The sequence below is a fragment of the Setaria viridis genome, chromosome 9 (genome assembly GCF_005286985.2).
Source record: "Setaria viridis chromosome 9, Setaria_viridis_v4.0, whole genome shotgun sequence".
Classification (NCBI taxonomy): domain Eukaryota; kingdom Viridiplantae; phylum Streptophyta; class Magnoliopsida; order Poales; family Poaceae; genus Setaria; species Setaria viridis.
In genome coordinates, this window is record NC_048271.2 from 17,698,852 (window position 1) to 17,722,625 (window position 23,774).

The 23,774-nt window shown below is 49.7% G+C and overlaps 3 protein-coding genes across 3 annotated transcripts; 1 reads left to right on the plus strand and 2 right to left on the minus strand.

The window, feature by feature from the left end:
- Nucleotides 1-7,075: 7,075 nt before the first annotated feature.
- LOC117835381 (uncharacterized) lies at nt 7,076-7,462 on the minus strand. The gene has a single exon (XM_034714743.1). The coding sequence runs from the start codon at nt 7,460-7,462 to the stop codon at nt 7,076-7,078; it is 387 nt and encodes a 128-aa protein (XP_034570634.1).
- A 7,835-nt stretch (nt 7,463-15,297) lies between these two features.
- Nucleotides 15,298-19,016, minus strand: LOC117840324 (3-ketoacyl-CoA thiolase 2, peroxisomal). The gene is made up of 14 exons (XM_034720819.2): nt 18,704-19,016; nt 18,488-18,564; nt 17,869-17,953; nt 17,625-17,751; nt 17,440-17,538; nt 17,291-17,358; nt 17,086-17,193; nt 16,900-16,977; nt 16,646-16,778; nt 16,469-16,565; nt 16,159-16,282; nt 15,969-16,077; nt 15,734-15,817; nt 15,298-15,630 (listed from the first exon to the last, which is right to left on the minus strand). The coding sequence occupies exons 1-14, from the start codon at nt 18,788-18,790 to the stop codon at nt 15,521-15,523; spliced, it is 1,386 nt and encodes a 461-aa protein (XP_034576710.1). The 5' UTR covers nt 18,791-19,016; the 3' UTR covers nt 15,298-15,520.
- A 1,773-nt stretch (nt 19,017-20,789) lies between these two features.
- On the plus strand, nt 20,790-23,606 carry LOC117836032 (inosine triphosphate pyrophosphatase). The gene is made up of 8 exons (XM_034715385.2): nt 20,790-21,103; nt 22,101-22,165; nt 22,258-22,321; nt 22,405-22,414; nt 22,588-22,619; nt 22,694-22,806; nt 23,186-23,262; nt 23,348-23,606. Exons 1-8 carry the CDS (start codon nt 20,980-20,982, stop codon nt 23,466-23,468), a joined length of 606 nt encoding a protein of 201 aa, XP_034571276.1. The 5' UTR covers nt 20,790-20,979; the 3' UTR covers nt 23,469-23,606.
- Nucleotides 23,607-23,774: the final 168 nt, after the last annotated feature.

The following is a 23,774-nucleotide window of genomic DNA, read 5'->3' on the forward strand; positions in this document are numbered from 1 at the left end:
CGTCGGTTCCTGGAGAGCAAGGCACACCAGCAGGACCGATTCCAGAAGCCAAGGAGCTTCGGTCACCCCTTGCCCAGATCCCAAGCTCCCATGCATTATCGGACCCAGTCCCAAGCATCTGGCTCGCATCAGACTGCTACCCCATTCAGGAGCCAGAACCCTATCAAGGCCCCACAGAGCAGCGCCAGCCAAGTCACTGGCAATGGTAGGGCATGCTTCAACTGCAGGGAGCCAGGACATTTCATCGCCAACTGCCCCTATGCCAACAAGCCAGCAGCATCAGCCTTGTCCAACTCAGTAGCTGGGCCCAGGGTCGCATTGTCAGGAGCCAACCGTGTGCCAGTTCGCAGCAGCGGCAACCCCAGCAACAATAACAGCCAGCAGATGAGGCCGTCCCAGCCATCATTCAGACGAGCCCGCGTCAACCACATTGGCGCGCAGGAGGCTCGCGAAGCTCAGGGCGTGGTACTCGGTGAGTTTCTAGTCAGCTCAGTCTTGGCAACAGTACTTTTTGATTATGGAGCATCACATTCCTTCATATCCTCAAGTTTTGTGGAAGAACATCATATACCTACAGTACTACTAAAGTTACCCCTATTAACCCGGACTCCTGGGGCTGACATTCAATGTCGACTAGGTTGTCCTCGGGTAAGGATCAATTTAAGTGGGGTAGAATTTCTAGCGAATCTGGTAGTACTTAAGTCTAAGGGGATAGATGTGATTCTTGGAATGGACTGGTTGAGCCTGCATGACGGTCATATAGGTTGTGCTGATAAGGTAGTGCACCTAACCAATCGGGATGGTGTGCAAGTGACCTGCCACACCCGAGGAAGTGGTCCAGACCCCATGGTGTTCAGCATGGAGACCAAGACCTTAGAAGAAGTCCCGGTAGTGAGTGAATACCCGGACGTCTTTCCTGAGGAACTACCTGGAATGCCCCCTGACAGGGACATAGAGTTCGCAATTGACCTCGTCCCCGGAACCTCCCCTATAGCCAAGAGACCCTATAGAATGGCAGCCTCAGAGTTAGCCGAGCTGAAGAAACAGTTGGGAGAGTTGCAACAGAGTGGCTTTATCAGGCCTAGCTCATCCCCATGGGGAGCCCTCGTACTTTTTGTCAAGAAGAAAGACGGGAGTATCAGGATGTGCGTGGATTATCGCGCCCTAAATGAAGTCACCATTATGAACAAATACCCCCTCCCCAGAATAGATGACCTATTCGACCAGCTGAAAGGAGCCAAGTATTTCTCCAAGATAGACCTGAGATCAGGGTACCATCAGCTCAAGATCAAGGAGAGCGACATCCCGAATACAGCCTTTGTCACCCGTTATGGTCAATTTGAGTTTACAGTGATGTCCTTTGGATTGACCAATGCACCTGCTTATTTTATGAACCTCATGAACAAGGTGTTTATGGACGAGTTAGATAAGTTTGTCATAGTCTTTATTGACGACATACTTATTTACTTCAAGAGTGTTCAGGAGCACGAACAACACCTACGGGTGGTGTTGAAAAAATTGAGAGCTCACCGACTCTATGCTAAATTCAGCAAGTGCGAATTTTGGCTTGAGAAAGTGGCATTCCTGGGTCATATCTTGACCGCGGAAGGAGTAGCAGTTGATCCTGAGAAGGTTGAAGCCGTTTCCAACTGGCAGCAACCCACTAATGTTAGTGAAATCAGGAGTTTCCTGGGTTTAGCTGGGTATTATCGGAGGTTTGTTGAGGGATTCTCCAAGATAGCCCGGCCCATGACAGAGTTTCTCAGAAAGGACAAGAAGTTCACCTGGACCGAGTCATGTGAACGGAGTTTCCAAGAGCTGAAGAGGAGATTGACGACAGCCCCAGTATTAACCCTACCTGATATCCAGCGAGACTTCGTCATCTACTGTGATGCATCCCGACAAGGATTAGGATGTGTCCTCATGCAGGACGGGAAGGTTGTGGCATATGCTTCCCGACAACTTAAGCCCCATGAGCAGAACTACCCAACCCATGACTTAGAGTTTGCAGCCGTAGTGCATGCCCTCAAGATCTGGAGACATTATCTGATTGGGAACAAATGTGAAATCTACACCGACCATAAAAGCCTAAAGTACATCTTCACCCAACCCGATCTGAATTTAAGGCAAAGGAGGTGGTTAGAGCTGGTAAAGGACTACAACCTAGAAATCCATTACCACCCCGGCAAAGCTAATGTTGTAGCTGATGCCTTAAGCAGGAAGTCCTATGGACAGCCCGGACCCGAGAATGGCCGTCTACAAAAGGAAATGGCCCGGCTAAATGTGCATATCATTCCCCAGAATGCTAGCCGCAGGCTAAGTGTCCAGCCCACCTTGGAGGATAAAATCCGAGAAGCCCAGGGTTCAGACCAAGACCTAGTAAAAATCCGCAAGCAAACCGGAGAAAATAAAGCCCTGGATTTCAGGGTAGATGACAAGGGAACCTTGTGGTATAAGAACAGAATTTGTGTCCCCAAGGACGGAGAATTCCGGCAGACCATCATGGATGAAGCTCATAACTCAGCATACTCCATTCACCCCGGATCCACAAAGATGTATATGGACCTAAAGCAGAAATACTGGTGGAATGGGATGAAGGCAGACATAGCTCAGTTTGTCGCCCGTTGTGATACTTGGCAAAGGGTCAAGGCCGAGCACCAGAAGCCAGCCGACTTGCTACAACCCTTGCCTATCCTGGTTTGGAAGTGGGATGAGATCGGCATGGATTTTGTAGTAGGCTTGCCCAGAACTCAGAAGGGAAATGACTCCATATGGGTAATAGTGGACCGACTCACTAAAGTTGCTCACTACCTACCCGTACGGACCACATACGGTGGAGAAAAACTAGCTCGACTCTACGTCGACAACATAGTGAAGCTGCATGGTGTGCCCAGCCGGATCGTTTCGGATAGAGGAACTCAGTTCACCTCTAGGTTTTGGAGGAGTTTGCATAAAGCCATGGGCACCAAACTGGATTTTAGTTTAGCCTATCACCCCCAGACCGATGGCCAAACAGAGCGGGTAAATCAAATCATGGAAGATATGTTGAGGGCGTGTGTCCTCACCTATGGAAAGGATTGGGAACAAAGTTTACCCTATGCAGAGTTCTCATACAACAATAGTTACCAAGCCAGTCTAGGCATGTCACCATTTGAGGCTCTTTATGGTAAAAAGTGTCGAACCCCTCTGATGTGGTCAGAAGTCGGAGAACGCTCCTTAGTCGGACCAGCTTTCATCAAGGAAGCAGAAGACCGTGTGGCAGAAATCCGAGAGAAGCTGAAGGCTGCACAGTCCAGACAAAAAGAGCTACTCAGACAAACGAAGACGGGAATTGTACTTCAATGAGGGAGATTTTGTCTATCTCAAGGTATCCCCGATTTGGGGTACTCGAAGGTTTCAAGTGCAAGGAAAGCTAGCCCCTCGGTATATCGAACCATACTAGGTGTTAAAGAGAGTTGGAGCTGTAGCATACCATATCCAACTGCCCGAAGAAATGTCGGATATACACCCGGTATTTCATGTCTCCCAGCTGAGGAAATGCTTGAGAGTACCGGAGGAACAAGTACCGGTGGAAACAATAGACCTGCAAAAGGACCTTCGGTACCAAGAAGTGCCTGTCAAGATTTTGGACACTGTCACCAGAAGGACAAGGAATACAGCAGTTAGGATCTGCAGAGTACAATGGAGTAGGCATGGCGAAGAAGAGGCCACCTGGGAACGCGAGGATGCGTTAAAGAAGGAATTCCCCCATCTCTTCAGGACTCAGTCGAATCTCGAGGACGAGATTCAATTTAAGTGGGGTAGGCTTGTAACATCCACAGAAATCACCAACTAAAATCACCCGTTAAAATTGCCTTTAAAATCTTTTTACCGCTGAGCTCCCGAAAATCGGAAACCTCCCCGGCGATTTCGCCGTCCCGGTACCCATGCCGACCCCTACCTTTTTATCTGTGCCCGTAAACCTCGCCGCGTGCCGTCGACAGACCGCCGCGCGCGTGCTCCGACCGCGTGCCGCGATCGCCGCCGGTCCCTCTCTTTTTCTTTCTCTTTTTCCCTCCCCCTTTTTCCTTTTCTTTTTCCTTCTTCCTTCTTCCTCTTTCTTCTTTCTTCTTCCTCCCTTCTTCTCTCTCTTCCTCTTTCTTCTTCCTGGCGCCCGAACCGGCCCCAGCTCCTTAACTTCCCGGCGCCACCCCCTACTGGCGCCACGCCGCCTGGCCTCCGCACGCCAGGGGCCCGCTCCGCCTGGCCCGGCGCCGGCCGCGCCGCTGCCACCCTCGGGCCGCGCGCCCGAGCCGGCCCCGGCCAACTGCGCCGCTCCGCCCGGCGCTTGGCCGCCCCTGCCCCGCGCGCACGCCCCTGCCCCGCCATCGGCCGACCCCACCGCCGGTGCCGTGCCGCCCACCGCACCCTGCCGGCCTGTCCCCTACCGCCCGCTCCGGCCCCCTACGGTGCCGGCCGCCGCCCGTGCACGCCACCGCCGATCCCACCGCAACACCGACCACCTCCCCCTCGCCGGCCTATAAAAGGCCCGGCGCCCGGCCATCTCTCCACTCCATCCACCAGCACCACCGCCACCCGTGCCGAGTCCCCCGCGCGCCACCAACCACCGCCGCTGGAAGCCACCACCGAAGCCGTGCGCCGCCGCCGCAAGCCACCACAGGCCGCCCCTCTCCCATTGCCGCCACCCACGGTAAGGGAGGCAAAATGGGGTCTCCACCCCTTCCTCCACCACCTCCTCCGCCCACGGCCGCTGCCGGTGAGCTCGGCCGGCCGGCCACCGTCGCCCCACTCATCCCCACTCTCCCTCTCTCTTCCTGGAAGAAGAAGAGCTAAAGTTCCCCAAAATTCCGATCTGACCCCCTATTTCTTCTTATTCGCGAAACAGTCCTCCCACCACTCTCAAAATCTATTCACGGATAAGCCCCTCCACCTCCAAAAGTATTTACAAAAAGGTCCCTAGTTTATTACAAATCAGTCCTAAACCTCCGTTTAAGCCCCTAATTCATGTTTAACCTGTCATTTCATGCGCCAAACTTCCTCCAATTAATCCCAAATTTCACCACGTCATCCTCCAGAATACTTTCGCCAATCCGTATCCAAATTTCCCAAAAATAATCCCTCTACCTATTTTCCGTCAACGTTTCCTGTTCGGAGCTCACGGTTAAAAACCGTTTCCTCTTTTATTTATTTGTGTGTCTGTTTGTGTGTGCCGTAGATCGCGGATTGCCCGAGGAGGAGCCCGAGGAGGAGTTTGACTGCGAGCCCGAGCCCGAGGACCAGTACCGCGAGCCGGAACTCCCGGAAGGCTTTGAAGACGGCAAGTCCAATCTCACCCTTTGATGCATACTTAATACCTAGTTTTTATAACACAACCTATTGGCCTGTTTTACGAAATGCATATTATTTTATCGCAAGACATGGTTGGATAGCCACCCCTTGATTGTTACGAACATTCCTTGCTATCCTATGCTTATCTCTAAATACGACTTGCTCTGTTTAGATGATAACCACTGCTAGAACGCTTAGGAATTTGTTACTCAACTGCAAATCATTATTACCATGGTGTTTTCGGAAAATAATGTGTGTGTGTGTGCAAGTGAGAAAAATGGCTTTTCGGGCCCAAGGGAAAAGGATGTGTAGACGGGATGGATGGGTATTCCTTGTGTGGGATGCCATGTTGTTGTGCTCGTACCTTAGTGGTTGAGCAATGTCGGGAGATATCCATCCTGGCATGTTTAAGGACCGAGTTGATGTGTCATCTTGCCTAATTCCACCATCGTGCAACCACTCGACCGTTGTATGGGCAACGGCTTAGCATAAATCCCACTAGCTGAACTGTTAGTCCTCAGGGGTGCTAGTGAGCAATGGGAACCCATGGAAAAGGAGTAAGATCTTGGTGACTTAAGTCCCAGTTAGGGTCTCATGAACGAGCCATGAACCCCTTGGGTGTTTCCGCGAGGGCTAGCCAGTCTTAGCTAAGGTGGGTAATGGCTTTGTTAGGATCCGTACCGTCACTAAGGTGATTGCGATACGGTACCCTACTTGTGGGAAAAGTGTACACCCTCTGCAGAGTTAAAACCTATCCGGGTAGCCGTGTCCACGGCATTGGACGAGTTACGGCTTGGTCACATAACTAGCACTTGGGCAAGAATGTCATGTGTGTGTGCGTGTGTGTTGGATTTTGGAAGAGTCCGGCAGTTGTGCCGTGCGCTATGGCGGACGGGGAGTCCGATAGCGATAAAAACTTGGATCCTTTGTGTAGGATCAACCCCACTCAATGTTTCGGGTATTAACGGAAACCTTTACAAAAACCTTTTCGAAAACGATCCCCTGCATGTGTTAACATTTAGCTTTACCGTAAATAAACTATAGCCTATCCTTGTTGTATGTGTGCATAAACTTACTTGTATCCCCCTCCGTGGATGGGGTTGGACTTGTTGAGTACGTTTGTACTCACCCTTGCTTCGTTGCTACAGAGGAAGACCCGGACTTCGTCGTCGAGGACCTTGAGTAGAGGTTGTGTCCGCACCCGACGCTGCCTGTGGTGTCGGCCTACCCAAGATGCTGCTGCTGCCGTGTAGTCCCGAGTGCTGTCTTTTGGTAGTCGCTTGGTTAGCCGCCGTTATTTATTTACTGCTTATCGCTGCGTGGCTTTCACGCCCACTCCCTCGGGAGTTGTACGGTAACTAAATTATCTGTCGAATAAATGTGCTATTAGCCTCCTGGGACTGATATTTGTATCACATTTAGTCTCTACTTATATGGGGACGCTTCATATAGTCAACACACATTCTCCATTTCCCATTCTTCTTTCTTACAAGAACAGGGTTGGCAAGCCAGTCGGAGTGATACACCTCCTTGATGAAGCCGGCCGGTAGGAGTTTGGTGATCTCCTCGCCTATGGACCTACTCCTCTCGTCATCAAAGCGGCGCAATTGTTTCTTGATGGGCTTCGAGCCTAGGGCGATGCGAAGTGCATGCTCAGCGACCTCCCTCAGTATGCCCGGCATGTCACAGAAGGCTTTCATGCGAAGACCTCCCGATTTGCGGGCAAAAAGTCAATGAGCTTGCCTTCCTATTTGGCCGAGAGCTTGGTCTCGATCCGCACCATCTTGGTCGGCTCACTGGGGTTGATCTCCACCGCCTTGGTCTCCTCGGTTAGACTGAAGGCGCTCGTGGAGATCGGCTCGTTGTAGTCGGGCATCGCTGGGGCTGCTGCGCTCTCGAGCTTTGGGAGCTCGGCGGCGTTGACGATGCTGGTTGCGAGCTTGTAGTGCTCGCGGTCACACTTGTAGGTGTACAAAAAGGTGCTACCCACGGTGATGACGCCATTCGGTCCCGGCATCTTCAGCTTGAGGTAGGTGAAGTTGGGGACCGCCATGAACATGGCGTAGCATGAGCGCCCTAGGATAGCGTGGTAGGACCCCAAGAAGTCCACCACCTCGAAGGTCAGGACCTCCATGTGGAAGTTGGTGTGGTCACCAAATCTGACGGGTAGGTCGATCTGCCTGAGCGGATATGCCTACATCCCTGGGATCACGTCATGGAAAGGTGAGCTCACGGGATGGAGCTCCAACTGGGGGATGCGCATGGTGTCGAGGGTGTCGATGTACACGAAGTTGAGGCTGCTACCCCCGTCTATCAGCACCTTGGTGAGGCGCTTCTTGCTGACGATAGCGTTGACGACGAGCGGGTAGCTTCCCGTAGGGAGGATGGTCCCTCTGGTCAAATGTTATCGGGGAGTGCAACCAACGAAGAAAAGTGGGGACAGTTGAATTGACGGCACATACCTCTCGGTAGCGCACCTTGCGCAGTCATTTTGAGTGGTCAGCGTTGGTTCCTCCGAAGATCATGAGGCATCCCTCAGGGTCGGGAAAGCCTTCTCCCTCATTGCCCGCCGAGCCTCCCTTCTTGGCTGCGCCCTCTTTCCCTTCCCCTCCTTGGGCTTAGCGGCTTGCCGGAGGAAGCGCTTGAGGAACTCGCAGTCCTTGTAGAGGTGCTTGACGGGGTAGGCATGGTTGGTGTAGGGACTCTCCATGAGCTTGTCGAAGTGATCATGCTGGCCCTGTTGGGGTTGCCTGCCCGGGCGGTCGGTCGCGGTGACCAGGGCCGGGTTGGTCGGGCAGCACTGATCCTTCTTATTCTTCTTGCCCCGCTGGGTGGAGGGTCCCTCGTCCTGGACCTCTCGCTTTGCCTTGCCCTTGTCCTAACCGTTGCTGAAGACCACCCCGACCACCTCCTCACTGGAGGCGTGGTTCGTGTCAATGTCGAGCAGCTCCCGGGTGGTCCGGGGCTTCACGCAGCCGAGCTTGTGGACCAAGAACTTGCAGGTCATCTCGATGAGGAACGCGTTGATGACGTCCACGTGAACAATGTTAGGAAGGGAGTTGCACTGCCTCGAGAACCTGTGGATGTAATCCCGCAGGGACTCGTTAGGGTCCTGCTCGCAACCCTTGAGGTCCCAAGGATTCCCAAGTTCCCGATGAATACCTTCTTGAGTCCTACCCAGTCGTGGATGCTGTTGGGCGAGAGAAATTTGTGCCATGCTCGAACAAACTCCCCTACCCATATGGAAGGTATTGGATGATGAAGTAGTCATCATCCGCTCCGCCGGCTTGGTAGGCTAGCTAGAAGACTTCAAGCCACACACCAGGTTCGTCTCTCCAGTGTATTTGGCGATCTTGGTGGGTGGTCAGAGGCACTGTAGGAATGGTGCCTTCTAGATGTGACGACCAAAGGCCCGTGGTCCCGAGCCATCTAGGTTGGGACTCCGATTGCCATACCGGTCGCTGGGTCGGCCGCCACGCTGGGGGTGCACCTCCTCGTACTCCTCATGGAGCCGGTTGGGGACCGCACCACCTGTGCTCACTGCCATTCAATCAACGTCGGCATTGTGCTGAGCCTGGTGTCGATTGTTGATGATGCTGCGGACGTCACGGTTCGGTCCGAGCTGCTCTCGCACATGCTGACGGCTGGGTCGGGCTGCGGTGCGACCATGATGCCCTACCCTGCTTGAGGCGGCTGCTGCGGAAGGCGGACGGAGCGATTCGACTGGCGTGCGAGAAGTGCTTGGCGAAAAGAAGGAAGGGGAAGCGATGTAGGTTAAAGAGAGGCGAAAGGATGGGAGAAAAAACCCTCCACCTTCCCCCTATTTAATGGGGAAGGCTGCACGACGAGACGTGGCCTGGCTTACGGGATGTGGCATGGCTAACGGAACGTGGCCTGGGAGGGGCTCACCACTACCGCAACCAGGGCGTGAGAAACAGAGCATGACTGCACGTGAACAACCTTTCGCCTTCCCAGGTAGGGTTTGGAGGGGCCCACCATCAGAATCTCCATCAAGGAGAGGCCGGCAGGCCACTCAAGTCAGTCGGACAACTTGGGCGTCTACCGAGAGATGGGTAAGGAGCAAAGGAATGCCACAAGAAGGCTATGCCAGCCCAGTCACGAATGATGGATCCGGGTTCCACTCAGATGTACCTGTTGGGAGCTCCCCGAGCCCGTCACTTGAGCCATCGAGGTAAGCAGCGTCACCTTGGCCCCTCCGGTTGCGAAAACCGCGGATGGGGCGATGCCCAAAAACCCGACCAAGGTAATTTTACCAACCTACCATTTTCTTTCCCATTCCAAGTGCATTCATCCATCTCACGCATGCATACATTCATTCATTCATTCATCTCATGCACGCATACATTCATTCATTTCATACAATCATCGCATTACATTGCTTTGTGTTGCATCACAAAGCAATAGTCGGCTCATTCAAAATGAGTCGCGACTGGCCGAGGTTTGAAGGCCGGTTCGTGAAGGACTCAAGGCCACCTCGCATCAAACAAAGCTATGGAAAAGCATATGAGGCCCAGCGGCCTTCGACCGACCCGCTCAGAAGCGAACAGGGTCATCTCCACTCCTCGTTTGATTCTGACCTCGAGCCATGCCCAAAGAATCTCCATCGAGGAGAGGCCAGCGGGCCACCCGAGTCGGTCGGACGGCTCGAGCATCTGCTGGGAGGTAATGTCAAGGAGTAGTGGAATGCCACATGAGGGCTATGCCGACCTCGTCACGAACGATGGACTTGGATTCCACTCGGACACGCCCGTTAGGAGCTCACCGAGCCTGTCACTCGAGCCATCGAGGCAAGTGGCGTCAGCTCAACCCCTCCGGTTGCAGAGACCGCGGATGGGGTGACGCAGAAAAAGACGTGACTGACCCCATCCGACCCCTAGGGGCTTGGTGTTGGAGGTATGCCCTAGAGGCAATCATAGAGATGATGATATTCCATTTGTATCCATGATTTGTATGTTGTGTTCATTGAATATCCATTGAAGGCTACTTGAATTGATTTGCAATTATGTGAATTGTATGTGAAACTCTTTACTTGTATGGTTATTCTAAAGTTGTCCCTAGTCGGAGTTCATGTGAGGACACACATGAATATTAGACTAGCACATGTATTAGTTGATGACTATGTTTCACAAGTCATGGACATGGAGATGTTGAACTAATAATGTGGACACATGTGGAGACATGTGTTAGGACTGACCCAACACGAGAAGTAGTTCTCTCTTTAAACAACATATACGCTTTGTCCTTAGACCTGAGATTGTCGCATGTATTCTAGATGTGGATCGACCTACTTAGGGGCTATCAAAAGCTACGCCGTAACAGGGTAGTTATAAAGGTAGCTTTCGGGTTTGTCAAGAAGCATGCTATGAGACATGGTCAATCAAGATGGGATTTGCCCCTCTCTGATTGAGAGTGATATCTCTGGGCCCCTCGAGTGATCGGATCCGAAAATGCATGGCCATGCTACGTACGGTTAAGAGTTAACCTACAAAGGGATTCCGAATCACAGGATCGAGAAAGAGCGGTCGGCTTTAAGCTAGACCAAATATCGTGAGGCAAAGGGAATAGCATGTATATTATGTTGATGGTTCGTCTGATATGATCTTCGTGTGCGTATAGGAGTTGGCACGTCTTGTTAGAGGCCGCTACCGACTATTGGGCCGAGTAGGAGTACTCGGGCCATGTCTATACGTATCCGAACCCATAGGGTCACACACTTAAGGGGCTGGAAGCCCAATTCGGATCTGATCCGAGTTGGATTAGGTTTAGAAGTACTAATGGGCCTCGAACCCAGAGGCCCGTCAAGAACCTCTATAAATAGAGGGGTGGGGGCGCCCTAGGGTTTACACCTTTTGGCGAAACACATCTGCCGCGCCTCCCACGCCCTCGCCTGTTGCAACTCGCGGATCTAGCAATCCGGCTTGCGACGCTTCCTCCCTGCACGTGTGGATACCTTGGAGGTGTTGCGCCTGCAGCACTTGGACGAGCCACAGACGAGCCACGACGAGCCGACGACGAGCCGCGGCACCGGAGGCGATCTTGCTGCACGTGGACGAATTGCTGAGGAGCTGCTGGACGTGATCGACTACGTACGACTACGTTGATCGATTACGTACGACTACGTGATCGTCTTCACTGCATCGACGCATATCTACATCTTCCGCACCAGTAGTGCGTCGAGTGGTAATCCCGTGATCCTTATACGGCAGTTCTTCCTGGTTATACGCGGTAAAATTTTTGAATTGCGCTAGTGTAGCCTACCTCGTATCCCAACACTTGGGTCACCAAAACCCGACGTGGGAGTTCGACCAGCGACGCAGGTCACGGTTGAAACGCACACGGGCAAACGCCCCGACTCGCAACAAGGACTGTCTCATACTGACCAGTGGAGACACAGGAGTCTGCGATTTGGGAAAAGTTCAGCCTCTGGCCGACTCCCTAGTCAGTTGTAGGCTCGAGGGCTAGACCCATCAGGTCCACTCACGCAAACCATGCGGAAGATGAACTACTGACAAGTCCCCTCCTCAAGGGCTAGGCGCCTATGTCTACTCGGCGGCCTTCGCGGCCTTCACCAGTCCTCTCCTCGAGGGCTGGGTGCCTAATCCTACTCGGCTACCCTACGCAGTGCAGCGAACCATGGGGGAAAACACCGAGGTTCCAATAGCAAACCGCTTCCACGGCTCAATGGACACAGGAAACATATAACAATGTAAGCTTTCATTGAGCTAAAAAATAGAAGTCCCAGGCTTTTACAATATCATGCGTAGTGCATGCGAATGGCCTCAGGACTGCTCTACACGTCGGAGCAAGAAGCGTCAAGGCGGAAGAAGAAAAAGAGCGCATGCGAGAAAACTGCGCTCAACAAAGTTATCTCCTCCCTCTGCAGTAACCTGGACAAAGAGTGAGGACAAGAAAGTTGCGCTCAAGGAAGCCATGCTCCTCAATGACACCCTCGTCCTCTCATCCAGCATCCAGGACTAGATCGGGATGCACGGTGCTTTCTCCTTACGAGAATTCTTCTAGCATCGTGGCCCCCAGACATGCCCAAAGAGACTGTGGAGGAAAGGAGCATTTGGGTAGCCATTACGAGAAATCTTCTGACATCAGGAGGTATAGCCGAAGCTACCCCTAGCAAAAAGCAAGAGCCTCAAACCAACTAGCACTATAACTCGAGCCATGAGGACTCCGGATGAAGAAGCAGCTCTATTTATAGCCAAGGCAGCAAGCGCTAGAGCACGCACTCGTGATTGTGCAGTAAAAGTACCTGAGCACAAGATGACAGTACAATATCCCCGTGAAGCTTATCCTTATCATCAAGAACACGGAGTCGGTGCCCATATGCGGCTCGCCCTTCTTGCAACAAGTTCCCCTGACTGGGGATATGCTAGAAACGCGCATCGCTCCTTCCGGACCAACACGGTCGGGACCAACCGGGACGACCGATCGAGGACGCCCACTCGGTATAGGCCCAGGGAGCAGGTGAAGCGGATAACGGAAGACCCTCAGGTCAACTACCATATAGAGGGCTGTACCTCGCCATGCCCTGTGCACGCGCCATATAGTATCGCCGTGCCATGTCAGGCGGACATTGTGCTACCTACCCGTCACAACGGAGTGGCCTGACGAGATGAACAGGGAAGGAGGACGATGGCCATCCCGTACCCGACGACGTGGGCGCTGACAAGACTAGGCGGCACTTGTGCACCTTTTCTCTCTCTCTGACTTGTAAGGCTGTAACCTTGAACTATAAAAGAGGACAAGCCCTCTCCCTCTCGACAGGAGATATCAGACATCACACACAAGAGAACTAGCAAACACTCTCTCTGACGCTTAGCGCACGTTCGGCCCCCCATCACTCTCCTCCACTCAGACCAGAGCACAACCGGGCTCGGGCACCCCCTTTTCCACTCCTCACTCATTTGTACCCCCACTGCAAACTCCGAGCACATGGGCTCAGGATACAGTCGATCGACCAACCTCAAACTGGATGTAGGGCTTGTTGCCCGAACCAGTATAAATCCTGTGTCATTGTGTGCTAGGCCATATCCGATCCAACGCACGACAAAACTACATATATTTACTTGTCAGCTAGATTCCGCACCGACACCTAATGTCTCCATTGCTTACAGACTCTTATTTACTGTACCTGTGATTGTCGCATCGGATGAAAGAAGCTTTTCAAAGTTAAAGTTGTTGAAGAACTATTTGAGGTCAACAATGACTCAGGAGAGGTTAAATGGTTTGGCAACATTATGCATCGAGAAGAAATTGTTAGATGAGGTTCACATCAACCCTATCATAAGTGACTTTGCATCGAGAGGAATGTTAGAAGAAATTTTAAGGTAATATTTATAAATAATTTGATATGAATATTATTTTTAGATATATTTAAGTATTTATTGGTAACCTTTTTATATATTTGTTATAATGTTTATACTAAAGGGCTCCAAGTTTTACTTTCACCTCATGCCTCCAGACCGGCCCTAGCCCGCCTAGACTCTGGACCGGCGGAGCTGCCCACGGGGGCACTCACCCAGTCATCTGCTCAGAAGTGAGCCGGCGAAGCTGCCCGCGCGGAGTGGTGAGGATGGGTGGCGACGAGGTCCGGCGACTGGAGGAGGTGCAATTGGGGGAGAGCGTTGTGGGAGGACAAGCACGGATATGTCCGTGTGCTGGCGGTTGGCCTCTCCCGCGTGGAGAAGAGAATATAGATCCAAGGAGAGAGAAATTTAGATCATAGCTTAAAAATTGTAGATATAGCAAACCATACAGGTATGCTACTAGAGCAAGTTTTCGGTGGTTTTTAGGTATTGTGATAGTTTTTAGTATAGCAATACAGTTCAGAGCATCTCCAACAGATTGCTCATATTCCACCAAAAAATCTTTCTCTCTCCCTGTCCAATAGTTACTTTTGTGTTTTAGGTGTTCACTGCCGCATCAGACTACCAAAAACCAATCTCAAATACCTCCCCTAACACGTGGAGCCCACATGTCATAGGGTTTATTATTTTCCCGGTCTCTTCTTCCTCCTACACCTCCTCTTCTTTCTTCTTAGATCTGCCGCCCCACCCAATCTCTCCCCCCATGCTGGCCGCGCCCCCTTGCAATCTCCCCCATGCCGGCGGCACCCGTTGCCTCGCCTCCCCACCTTCTTTCTTCTCTGCCCAAATCCGCCGCCCTTCTTGGCCACCTGTGCGCCAGTGGCGCCCCCTCCCAGCGGCAGCATCCACAGGATCCTCCTCCTCGTGGTGGCAGCACATGCCGCCTTGCCTCCACCCTCTCATTTGCCCCCACCGGTTTCGCACGCGCTGCCCCAATCCTCACGCATCCCCACCACCGACCGTCCCCCTCCTCTGCTCCCATGGTCGCCACTGGCCTCGCATGCGCTGCTTGCAGCCGGTCGTTCCCCTCCTCTGCAGGTGGCTCGAGGCAGTGAGGTACGACTTCCGAGCATAGCGAGGCGGCCCTGAGATGGAGGAAGGGCATTGCACAGAGTGCGGTGGAGCACCATGGAGATCGACAAGGCCGTGGACATGTTCGAAGCGCCAAAGCTAACGATCGATAGGGGAGAGCACCAGAGAGGGTTGCTTCTCCCCTACGGAGGTGAGCTTTTAGCAATTGCTGAAAAAATTTTGGTACTGGGGATCTAGTTGGAATTGCTAAAAAAATTTTGGTATTGGGGATCTAGTTGGTAGTCTGCTGGAGTTCTCTTCCATCTCCAAAATCTCCTTTTAGTAGTTTTTTTTATTAGGGATGAATATGAGCAATCTGCTGCTCCTAACAGGTAGTTTTTTTTTATTAGGGATGAATATGAGCAATCCGCTGGAGTGCTCTAACAGCCACTGTAAGCCAATTACTATCGACATTTTGTGTTACCGTGGTCCTCGTCCCTGTGGTGTCTACCAAAACGGTATAGAATGCCCGACAACTTTCAAAAGCAAGAACCAACCATTGGATGAACAACCTTGCTCCTAACAGCATTGATTATTGAGTTATTCACCAGCTTTCCAGCTAACAACAATTATCAAGCTAAACAAGTTCACATATTGCAGTATAAACTTTCCTCACCCCTCAAAGGGGCGACAAATACACAATCACTTTATTCCCCCAAATCGCCTCATGTTGCGATTTGTAAACAACACTACCATTCCCTTTCGCAAATTTGATGGTATAGTTACATGGCGTCCTTGGAAAGCCAGTTAAGGGACGGGATGTCCCGAGCATTGGTGAGCTCATCCACCCCATCACCCCGCTCGAATACAGCAGCCGCACCCATCCCAGAACCTGCACAACCATCATCAGAACATGTGAAAGTCTGTTATAATCTCCACTCAAAAGCATCCATTTGATGCAGGTAAATGAAATATGTAAGTAATTAATTATGTACCTATGCACATAGAAATCACTCCGAAACGGCAATCCTTGCCACGGCGCTTCATCTCATTGAGAAGAGTACTGACACATCGAGCACCTGCCAAGAGAAAGAAAGAAATGTCATTGTTGTTGTCAATTAAAACATCCTAAATCAGTCACCTCACAGGTCTTCACAGTTTTACATGGTTGTTCAAAGGCAAATAAACCTTGTGGGATGTAATCATTTTCAAATAGCAGAAAACAAATACCTGTAGCACCCAATGGATGCCCAAGAGCAATTGCACCTCCATTAACGTTGACTTTTGTAGGATCGAGTTCCAACTTCTTGCAGCAGTACACATACTGAGATGCAAAAGCCTATGGAGAAGAGGAAATAAATATTATCTGGCGATTCTACTGTTATCAAGAGGAAAAACTCAAGAACAGATGGATATATACCTCATTGATTTCAAAAAGGTCAATGTCACCAATTTGGAGGCCGGCAGCTTGCACTGCTGCAGGGATTGCAACAGCCGGACCAATACCCATTACAGCTGGATCAACACCAACTGCCGCAAAGCTCCTACATTTGCAAATTCAGCTATAATGATGTCTTAACAGAAATTTGCAAATTATTAATGGTATCATAGGCCTCTCTGCTTTGGCTAACAAAGAAAGTGTTGAATAACAAGGTTGCTCAGTAAAACAAAGGTGTCTGAATGTTTTTGGTTCCAGCATGGTGCACATCATGTGGGGACAGTAATGATACCTAAAGACACCAAGAATTGGAAGACCCTTTTTCATAGCAACATCCCGTCTCATTAGCAAGACAGCCCCAGCGCCATCACTCACTTGGCTAGCATTCCCTACAGTTAAGCAACACTAATCTTTAGAGTGGATACACCTAATGAAAATCCACACACAGTTTGATTTCACTTTTACTTACCAGCAGTAGTGGTGCCATCCTTTGAAAATGCTGGTTTGAGTTTTGACAGGACAGCCAGGGAAGTACCAGCTCGGATTCCATCATCTGCTGAGACTACGATCTCCTTTTCCTCACCAGTTTTTGGATCAACAATCTTCATAAGATGGTGATTTCGTCAGCATAACACAATGGAAAAAATGTTTCAACTTTAAATTTGATAGAATTTTTCGACAGTTAATATAGTTATTTTTTGAAGATAAATTAACCTACATCACCTTTGTATGAACAGGCAAAATTTCTTCCTTGAATTTACCAGCAGCTGCTGCTTCAGCAGCCTTTCTGTGCGACTCAACCTACGCATCAACAGATAAAAAATAAGAGCAGGAAGCATACTTGATGGCAGCAACTCAGAGTTTCGTACACAAATAAATGCACCACGAAAGGGGAATAACGCAACTTACTGCAGCTTGATCTTGTTCCAGTCGTGTTATGCCGAATCGGTGTGCAACATTCTCAGATGTGAGGCCCATAGGGAGAAGGCAATCACGTGCTTGAGAAAATAGCTCAACCTAAAAAAATTACACAAAAAAAAATTATCAGACCAAAGATGTTTGCACATGCATCTAAAAATGCAGCTTTGCTGTATTGACAAACATGTACACTTACTTTGGGATTCACTTGGCTATCGAGACTAACTTTGTTCACTGTCATGGACTCCAGGCCAGCAGCAATACCTTGGATAGGAGAGAACAAAACTCAATTCACCAACAAATCCAAAAGAACGTTACTTAATATCAGACAGCAAGAAATCTTACCAATATCATAGAGCCCTGCTTTAATAGCAGCAGCAACATCTGCAACTGCCTGAAGGCCCGAAGAGCATTGCCTGTTCACAGTCTTAAGAGGAACAGTATCTGCATTCCACCCAAACAAATTGATCAAGGTGGGGATAATTGTGGTCTGTCATTACAGTAAGATGCAACAGAGACAATGTCATTACCAGGGAAACCAGCATACAATGCTGCCATTCTGCATTCGATTGCCCTCTGAGACCCAGGAGCTAAGACAGTACCAACAACAATGTCGCCAACTTCGCTAGGGTTCAGCTTTGTTTTATCTACCAAAGCCTATGATTGAGAAACAAAGCGTATGAGAGGACCCAAAGACAATGACAGGCGACCAATACACAGATTTAATAATAATATAAAGATGCAGAAAGGGAAACAACACAGCAAAGCACAAACCTTTAAGACAGGAACCAAGAGGTCCTCAGCAAATGTATCCTTGAAACCCCCTCTCTTGGCCTTGCAAATCGCCGTCCTGTATGCACTGGAGACAGAAAGGGTATGCAATCAAACAAGATTTCATCTGTATGTATGCACGAGAAAGAAGTAACACAAAAAGAAAAAGAGAACAATTCTACACATAAAATAATTTCACAGTTATCATGACTCTAATGGTAAGATCCAATAACCAGGCTTGTCCAACTGAACCATGACATTCTCTAGCAGTCTCCCGTACAACAGATGACCCTAGCATCGCTCCATAATGAATTCCAGAAAAGCGTGTTTCTATAAGCCCAGATTTAGACTCGGGTTGACTAACAGGCAGAACCAAAATTCGCAGCAATTCATCATTGCAGTTGCAGCCGCATTTGACGACCATCACAACTTCCACAACTCAACAAAGTACAGTCGCCGGTACCGCTACACGAATTATCCTAGGAATCATCGCAGGACAACGGCCACCGGAAACCGAAAAGAAAGGGAATTCCCACACCGGTCGCGCTCAAAAGCTTTTAATTAGCATGATGAGGCCGCGTGCCGGTGAAAGCACGAAAGCCAGGAAGCCGAATCCACTTACGCGACGATGACGACGTCATCGGCGAAGGCCGCCCTCCGGTGGTACGCCGCGCTGTCCCCCGCCGCGCACGCGCTCGCCTGCCACGCATCCGCACGCACACCGTCGTCGGTCAGTCGCAGATCTGGGGCCCCTGATAAAGCGCGATCCGAGCAGCACGCCCGGATCGATCCCGAGCGGACGATGGGAAGAGAGGGAGGGAGGGGCGAGGATTCTCACGGAGATGGCGGGCGGGGCGGGGCTCGGCGCCGCCGCGGGGTCGAGGTGCCGCAGCAGGATCCGCTGCCTGTCGATGGCCTTCTCCATTGCTTCCCCTCCTCCTGTCCTCTGCTCCTCGTTACTCGGTGCAGCTACCCGCCAACCCGCGCACGACGGTGGGGGAGGTGGGGGAGGTGGGCGTGATTTGTAGGAGGAGAGGGGAGGTCGGGTGGGTGGAGACTGCCAGACTGGGGAAGGGAAATCGCGGAGGTTTTACCACGAAGTTTGGGGGACGCGCGGGCGATGGGCCGACGGCGACCTGGTGGAGGCGTGGGGTGGGAAGTCTCCCCGCGCGGTGGCCGGTGGGGATTGCTGCTGGACTGGATGCGTCATGTGTGTGGACTGTGGACTGCGGGAAACGCCGTGCCGTGAGGACGGAACGGACGGACTGGGACGGAGACGGAGGCGTCCTTGTCGTGGTGGTCTGTTCGGCTAGGATCAGCAGGGCGACCGTCGACGGAGGGTTGATTTCTTGATTCCCGTTTTCCACGCGGGGCGCGGCACGGATGGCGTGGAAATAGGGGTGGTCCTCCGCTATCCGACTTTTAGGGCCAGTTTGGTAGGGCTCCGGCTCCGGCTCCGTGCGCTTACCGAAGCACGAAGGAGCTGGAGCCGCACCAAACGGTATTGACCGTGGAGCCATTTTTTGGCACATTTGGGAGGAGCCGGAGCTGTTTTAGGCCTGCATGGAGGAGCCCAAAAAAGGGCCAGTTTGACAGGGCTCCGGCTCCGGCTCCGTGCGCTTACCGAAGCACGGAGGAGCCAGAGCCGCACCAAACGGCATTGACCGCGGAGCCATTTTTTGGCACATTTGGGAGGAGCCGGAGCCGTTTTAGGCCATCATGGAGGAGCCCAAAAAAGTGGCTCCGCGGCTCCGGCTCCGGCTCCGCACGAGGAGCCCCTCGTGAGGAGCCCTGCCAAAGGAGCCCAAAGTGGCTCCGCGGCTCCGGCTCCGGCTCCGCACGAGGAGCCCCTCGTGAGGAGCCCTGCCAAAGGAGCCCTTAGTACTATCTATTTTTAAGTTTAAAATTATATAAATTTATGATCCTGTTTTTATTGAGTCCGATCGTTATGTCCGATCCTTATTGAGTCCGATCGTTAAATTTGCTAGGCTAAATTAGAGCCTCTTTACCACCCCTATATGAAAAGGATTTAAAAAAAATACGTGAAAAGGGAAGGTTAGTAGACTCTTTCCTAGAGAGGGGTCGATTAGGCTAGCCGACTGCACGGTAAAGCTGTGGCGGCGTGGAGCGCCTAATGGTTAGACGAAAGGAAGAGGAACGGAGCACTATACATCTGTACCGATATCGCTGTAGCATCGTTTCGTGTCATGCTCGGTATGAACTGTTCACTGAAGAAACAGACACGCACAAATGCGGCGCACTGGAAAAAAGTTCTAGGACGAAGACGATGTATTATTGTTAATAACACGTGGTACGGTGAATTATAGACATGAAATTATCACTTCCGCTTGAACTTTCTCTTAGACCAGTCTAATTGCACAGTTTCATTACATAGTTAGAAAAATTAAGAATTAGGTAATCGAGTTAACAGAGTGTTATAGGGATGAAATTTCTCTCTCATATGATGAAACCACCTCCTATCTTATCTTTATAATTTTGGAAGGCAGTAAAATTGTTGTTGTGGTATCGAATCTAATGCTCATGAAACTCTTTCAAAAACTAACCCTTCGAAACAAATGCCATCTATTTTTCCATTTAATATTTAATGTACGAATGTTTATTAATTAAGTGGGATAATTCATTTTCCCATTTATGTAATGTACATTGTACAAACAAGGGTTAGGGTTCACTGTTCCATGTAGGGAATAGTCTTTTCAAAACAATGGATTAGGAATTTATAAGTAAACTTCGTATCCTAATTTCCTGCAAATGCCGAACTAAAGATAAAGTTAGAAACCAAACTCACATGTTGACTCGCGCCAGTCTAGGAGGTTTTTTATCGGGTTATCTGTTTTGCAGGAAACCGAGGCAATATAATGCAGAGCTGTTTCGGAAACCATGGGAAAAACCAAACTGAAAACCTGATCGAACCAACCTTTTCTCACCGGTTTTGGCCCTGACGGATAAACAAACTCTATTCTGTTTTCAACTTTTCGTGCTCCTTCGCATCGCACCCTCCCCTCGCCGCCGCCGCAGCTCCCTCGCATCCGCACCTTGGCCCCGGTCGTCTCCCGCGGAAGCAGGGGTTAACGGGACACATCCCACCACCAAGCCATGTCGGCGGCGGCACGGGTGCTGCCGAAGGCGGTGACCTTCGTTACGGGCAACGCCAAGAAGCTGGAGGAGGTCCGCGCCATCCTGGGCTCCTCCGTCCCCTTCCAGTCGCTCAAGCTCGACCGTGAGTCCCTCCTCTCTCTTTCCCGCTCCATGTTTGGCGCCCCCTCGTCTGCAGCCTTACACGACTAGCATCCATAGCATAGATGGTTTTAGCGCGAGGGTTTCGGGGGTGCGCCACCCATATTGGGTAATTCAGTAATTGAAGGGGTTGGCGTCGCTTAATAGCTGTGGCCTTGCGGGCTTGGGGCCGCCATTGAGAAATTGGCATATACATTAATGCGGGAGCGTGGTCTTGTTAGGTTAGAGTCAGCTGGATCGCTGGTGGTACCGATGCTTTGGATTTTCAGTAAGTGGAGATTCGGAATAGAGAGAACCCAACTGCCCTTTTGTTTTATCATTTTTTTCAAGATGTCAGTAATTTGATGGCGAGGTTTCGTGGGAGTTGCATGATGATTTGCTGTATGATAGAATTGGAAAATCATGCAACATTTAGGTAGTGCATCTTGATAAAATACAGATATATATGGTCAGATGGGATTGCATTAGGTGCTCCAGATTGAATATACTTGTAACCCATGTGTTGCTTAGTTATTGATGACCTGAATTATTCACACAGTATGTTGATTATTTTCTTTTGCGTTCCGAGATTAGTGCTACTGATTAAGAATTAGCAACTGCAAATCTTAATATTAACAGCCGGGGCTATCAGTGATGGAGACAGAATTTCAGTAGAACAATAGTATGCAGTTCAGTGACTGGAAATGGAAATCCAGGCTACCTGCACTGGAGAATTGAGATTTTTACATCCTACAATGAGAATCTAGATCACATCTCCGGTGTGTGCCAATTGTCCAGAAAAGGAAAACATCAGATCAATATTACAATCCCTAGATTTTTTTTAAAAAAAATTCTGATAGAACTCATATGATGTGCATACCCATCCACCACCACTACATACAAATTAATTGCAAATGAATATTACTAAAGGTGTTATTCCTACTTCCAAAATTACTGTATATGTTGCTATTATTTCTATCCATTAAATTTGAGTTTGGCAGTGCCTGAACTGCAAGGGGAGCCAGAGGACATATCTAAAGAGAAAGCGCGGATGGCTGCATCTAAGGTACTTCCATGTTTCTAATCACTCGCATATTGAGATATACATTCAATAAAATTGCATTCTGGTCTTGTTAAATCTGCATCCTGTTCGTATAGGTGAACGGGCCTGTACTGGTTGAGGACACATGCCTATGTTTCAATGCACTCAAAGGCTTACCAGGTGATTGATTTGCATTGTTCTTCCTATTGATTTCTGAATAAAATTTACCATGCAGAGTTTGACATGCTACCTTTCTGTTACAGGACCTTACATGTAAGTCCTTTTTCGTGTGCAAGCATTGTAAAGGCTATGTTCTTATCTCCAAGTTACACCTAATAAGCATCCTTGGCCAGCATAGCTAGACTGTAAATTAAGCTTTGAGCCTTCAGCACCATTATTAATGTCTTTGCTTTTTGTTTGGATATCCTGCATACATGAATGAACAGAAAGTGGTTTCTTGAGAAGATTGGCCATGAAGGTTATAGAGCTAACTGATTCTCATCTCTATTCGTGTCTTTCATGTTTGACCAAATAACCTTTTTTCAATTATAGGTTTGAACAACCTTATAAAAGCTTATGAAGATAAATCAGCATTTGCCATGTGCATCTTTTCTCTTGCTCTTGGACCAGGAGAGGAACCAATCACATTTGTCGGGAGAACTGCGGTAAGATGCCATTTTTTGCTTATGGAGTTCTCAGCTGAAATCTGACGTAACTTATTTATTAGAGTCCTTGCTGTGATGTTGCTGTTAGCAAACTTATACAGTAGTTCAAAAGATAGCTGTGTTTTGGAAGTATAGTTTAGTAACCTTTTCGAATGTAAGGATCTTTCAATTAGAGCAAAAATTGGGAAAATGTACAGGACGCTAGCTCTGTCATGTTGGCACAATATTCTATGGGAATTAACATTTTTCTGAATGACTAACTTGCTTAAAGTAGGTGGAAGTACATTGATTGTATCACACTGTATCATAGCACTTTGATGAATTCGGCATCGTTTATTTTTTGGCATGTCATGTTTTAAGACTAGCTCTCATTTTGCAGGGAAAAATTGTACCCGCTAGAGGGCCTAATGATTTTGGATGGGACCCTGTATTCCAGCCAGATGGTTTTGAACAAACGTGAGTTTCATAATTTCATACTACAGTTCCTACTTCTCTTGCATGCCACTTCATCTGTTTTCTGACTGTCTGGCACGTAACACAGCTATGCTGAGATGCCCAAGTCAGTGAAGAATGAAATATCTCACAGAGGGAAAGCTCTTGCTTTGGTGAAAGAACACTTTGCATCTGCCAACTATACTGTTCAGAGCGATGGCTCAGCTTGAAATTTATTTTTGCTTCCCATACGGTTAAACATCCATTGTTGTCTGATCGTTTCCAGAGACCCTCTTTGATTGTGGCTATACTTTGCCGATTATGAGTTGCACGCTCTTTTCCATTAAAAATCAGTAGAATGTTGAGAACCGGATCTTGTTCTTATCTTCACTAAGGACGTGTTTGGATCCTTAGACTAAAGTTTAGTCCTTTTCACATCGAATATTCGGATGCTAATTAGAAGAACTAAATATGAGCTAATTATAAAACTAATTGCAGAAGCTCTAGACTAATTTGCGAGATGAATTTGTTAAGCC

Bases quoted from the DNA above. Each gene is read 5' to 3' on its own strand.
- LOC117835381 (XM_034714743.1), bottom strand. From the start codon at position 7,462: ATGGAGGTCCTGACCTTCGAGGTGGTGGACTTCTTGGGGTCCTACCAC.
- LOC117840324 (XM_034720819.2), bottom strand. From the start codon at position 18,790: ATGGAGAAGGCCATCGACAGGCAGCGGATCCTGCTGCGGCACCTCGAC. The intron at 17,954-18,487 runs GTAAGTGGATTC...TTCTGTCTCCAG, and splicing joins GATGACGTCGTCATCGTCGC to TGCATACAGGACGGCGATTT. The intron at 17,539-17,624 runs GTAATGACATTG...GGTGGAATGCAG, and splicing joins ATTGTATGCTGGTTTCCCTG to ATACTGTTCCTCTTAAGACT.
- LOC117836032 (XM_034715385.2), top strand. From the start codon at position 20,980: ATGTCGGCGGCGGCACGGGTGCTGCCGAAGGCGGTGACCTTCGTTACG. The intron at 22,166-22,257 runs GTACTTCCATGT...CTGTTCGTATAG, and splicing joins CGCGGATGGCTGCATCTAAG to GTGAACGGGCCTGTACTGGT. The intron at 22,807-23,185 runs GTAAGATGCCAT...CTCATTTTGCAG, and splicing joins CATTTGTCGGGAGAACTGCG to GGAAAAATTGTACCCGCTAG.